Raw genomic sequence first — 2,500 nt, forward strand, 5'->3', positions numbered from 1 at the left:
GTCTTAGACCCGGCTTTGCTTCCTCAAACGCGATTTCCCCAGTTAGAACAGATGAAGAAGGGCAAAGAAGCTGAAGTCAAACTCGTTTATTTTCGTAAGTTGTGTCTGTTACGCATGAGAGGATAGCAAAAGCAACCCAAATGTATAAATTTGTAAAGTAAGATCGAGGCTTGTGTTTTTTCTTTTTTTACCAAAACGCGGCACATACATAAGGATGGGGGGGGGGGGGGGGGGAAGAGACAGTATGATAACCCAAACCACTGGGAGACCCTACAAATTAACTTCTGGCGAATTTCTTTTTATCCTTGCTATGTGTCGCAAAACAAGACGAATTTCGTAGTCTAATCTCTTTCCAGTGCAGGAAAGACGTGATAGTATTATCTTTTAATAAAGCAACCTGACAAGCAACGCAATCGTTACACAGGACGCACCTCATTTGTTCATCAAACAGAGAAAACACCGGTAAAGTAAAACAAAGCAAAATTTCAATGAATAAAAATTCATGGCATCTGACAGTGGCACCCAACGATAATCTTCGGTGAAATATGTGTTCGGGAGAGTCAAACTGTTCTAAGAATTTCGTTTGTTCGTTGCCAAACAGCTACAGATTTCTTTACTAAAATAACGCCTAAAAGATTCGCAGCCAGTGAAAAGTAGTTCCTTACGTTTTCGGAAGGAGTATTTTTTGCAATTTTTGACATGCACTTAAAAACGTCACCAAGCAGTTTCGGATGAGAAAATGGTTCGGTTGAAAGGTCTTAGAAGGTAACGTTCAGCTAGCAATTTCTGAAATAAAATTATCATTCCCTAAAATTTTCAGGCACTTCAATTCTCAGCTAAGATATCCGAACAGATCAAATTCTTCTAGATGATAAAAATATCTCTTTAGACAGTCTTTATACATTACAAGGAGCCTAGAAATGTCTTTCAAATGCTTTTGGCTTAATTTGCTTGTTGGATGCCCTTGATCAGAGAGTACATCATACCAATACGAATGGCGCTGACAGCCGCACAGAGATATAACACTTTAAAAAACACTCATTACCTAACCTGGAAAATTACATTTTGCTACTAGCGGCTTCAGTACGCAAGTGTTAACTGTTAAGTAACTCGGTAAAGGAGAACACCTTGTTTGAAATAAAGTTTATTACGAGCAAGCCACACACACACACACAATTCTTATCACCTGGTACTCTCAACCGATATGAAAAGCAAATCAATGCTAAACTGTAGAATCTGGGGCTTCTAGATTGCGGGCTGCCTCTGTAAGTTGCGTATACGGTTGACGCTGTGACATGAAGCCTGGAAATTGGGATGCCGGAGACGGAGGCAGATTTGTAGCGTTCTCTGTTTTCCTTCGGGCCGCCATAACAAGGCTTTGCGCTGCTTCATTCAAAAGGATTATTGATTGAGCCACTTCCTTCAGCTTTTTACCGATTTCGTTGAGTTTGTTGTCATCGGTAGCTCTGGTGAGCTCATAGATCAGGACAGGTAGGCGGACCCTTTCCATGTCAATAACACCAATTTGTACGTAGAAGAAAAGGGCCATCTTATCGCAATCATATTTTTGCCAGTAAACAAAGTAGTCGATGCGAAGAACACTTCGGTTGGCGTAAACGACATGGATTTGACTCACCTCTCGTGCTTCGCCATCCGCAATGGAGCTGGTGAGCACGCCCTTCAGTACTCCCGTCATCAACTTTATCAGTTCATCGAGGTAGTCACCACTCAGATGTTTCTCAAGTCTGTTCTTTATCTCCCCCAGCAACTTCTCGTCACTTTTAAACTTCACGTCGGCGAGGAAGTCACGAAACTTGTCAACTGCGCACACAATTGGCAAACACTCGTCGTTCAGTGCGTCAATATACATCTTTGGCTCTTTGCACTCCGCTTTTTTCTTCATCGAATGGTAAATCTTTTGTTGATCTATATCATCACTAATATGACTGAGAGATTGCCCCATTTTCGAGAGATACGAATTTCAGTGCTCGGCGCTAACTTGCAATAGTTTCTATCAACTGTTGCAAAACGTCCCTTCGCTCTTCCTTTATATACCCCTCCAGTTCCGTTTGATACGCGCTAGGGTGCGTCTTACTCATGAATAGCCCAAGAGGAAAAAATTCCACTGATTCCGTTACCTCATCACCTCAACCAGCTTGGAACTGCGAGCCTGAACATATCTTGCCGTATCTCTTCCGCATGCAGTATATTATTTATCGCCATATTAACAATATTGTGCGTGGTGTCTCGCCCGGGTGAAGGTGTATCCAGTATATTTATGTTCCGTTCTTTGGGACCAAAAATTGAAGGCTTGAGTTCCTTAGACCTTTGATAACGTATTTTCAGCCTCTTTATTTAGTTGCGAAACTAATTTTTCTTGTGAAAGGACTAAAATGGAAAAATTAAAAAGCTGTATCATTTTTTATACTGGGAACAGCAAAAGGACCTTTCACTTTAAGTTGCTAGTACTTGCCAAAAGTTACCAACTTGTTAACATGAG

At 41.2% G+C, this 2,500-nt stretch overlaps 1 protein-coding gene and 1 long non-coding RNA gene across 2 annotated transcripts in view; both read right to left on the reverse strand.

Annotated features, from left to right (window-relative positions):
* The window catches only part of LOC138007518 (uncharacterized), a 318,730-nt gene that overhangs the window by 191,994 nt on the left and 124,236 nt on the right, over positions 1 to 2,500 (reverse strand). The gene's annotated exons all lie outside the window — the stretch shown is intronic.
* Positions 72 to 2,141, reverse strand: LOC138004904 (uncharacterized). The gene has a single exon (XM_068851202.1). It carries the CDS (start codon positions 1,961 to 1,963, stop codon positions 1,223 to 1,225), a length of 741 nt encoding a protein of 246 aa, XP_068707303.1. The 5' UTR covers positions 1,964 to 2,141; the 3' UTR covers positions 72 to 1,222.

Source organism: Montipora foliosa, chromosome 6 (assembly GCF_036669935.1).
Source record: "Montipora foliosa isolate CH-2021 chromosome 6, ASM3666993v2, whole genome shotgun sequence".
In the NCBI taxonomy this organism is placed as follows: domain Eukaryota; kingdom Metazoa; phylum Cnidaria; class Anthozoa; order Scleractinia; family Acroporidae; genus Montipora; species Montipora foliosa.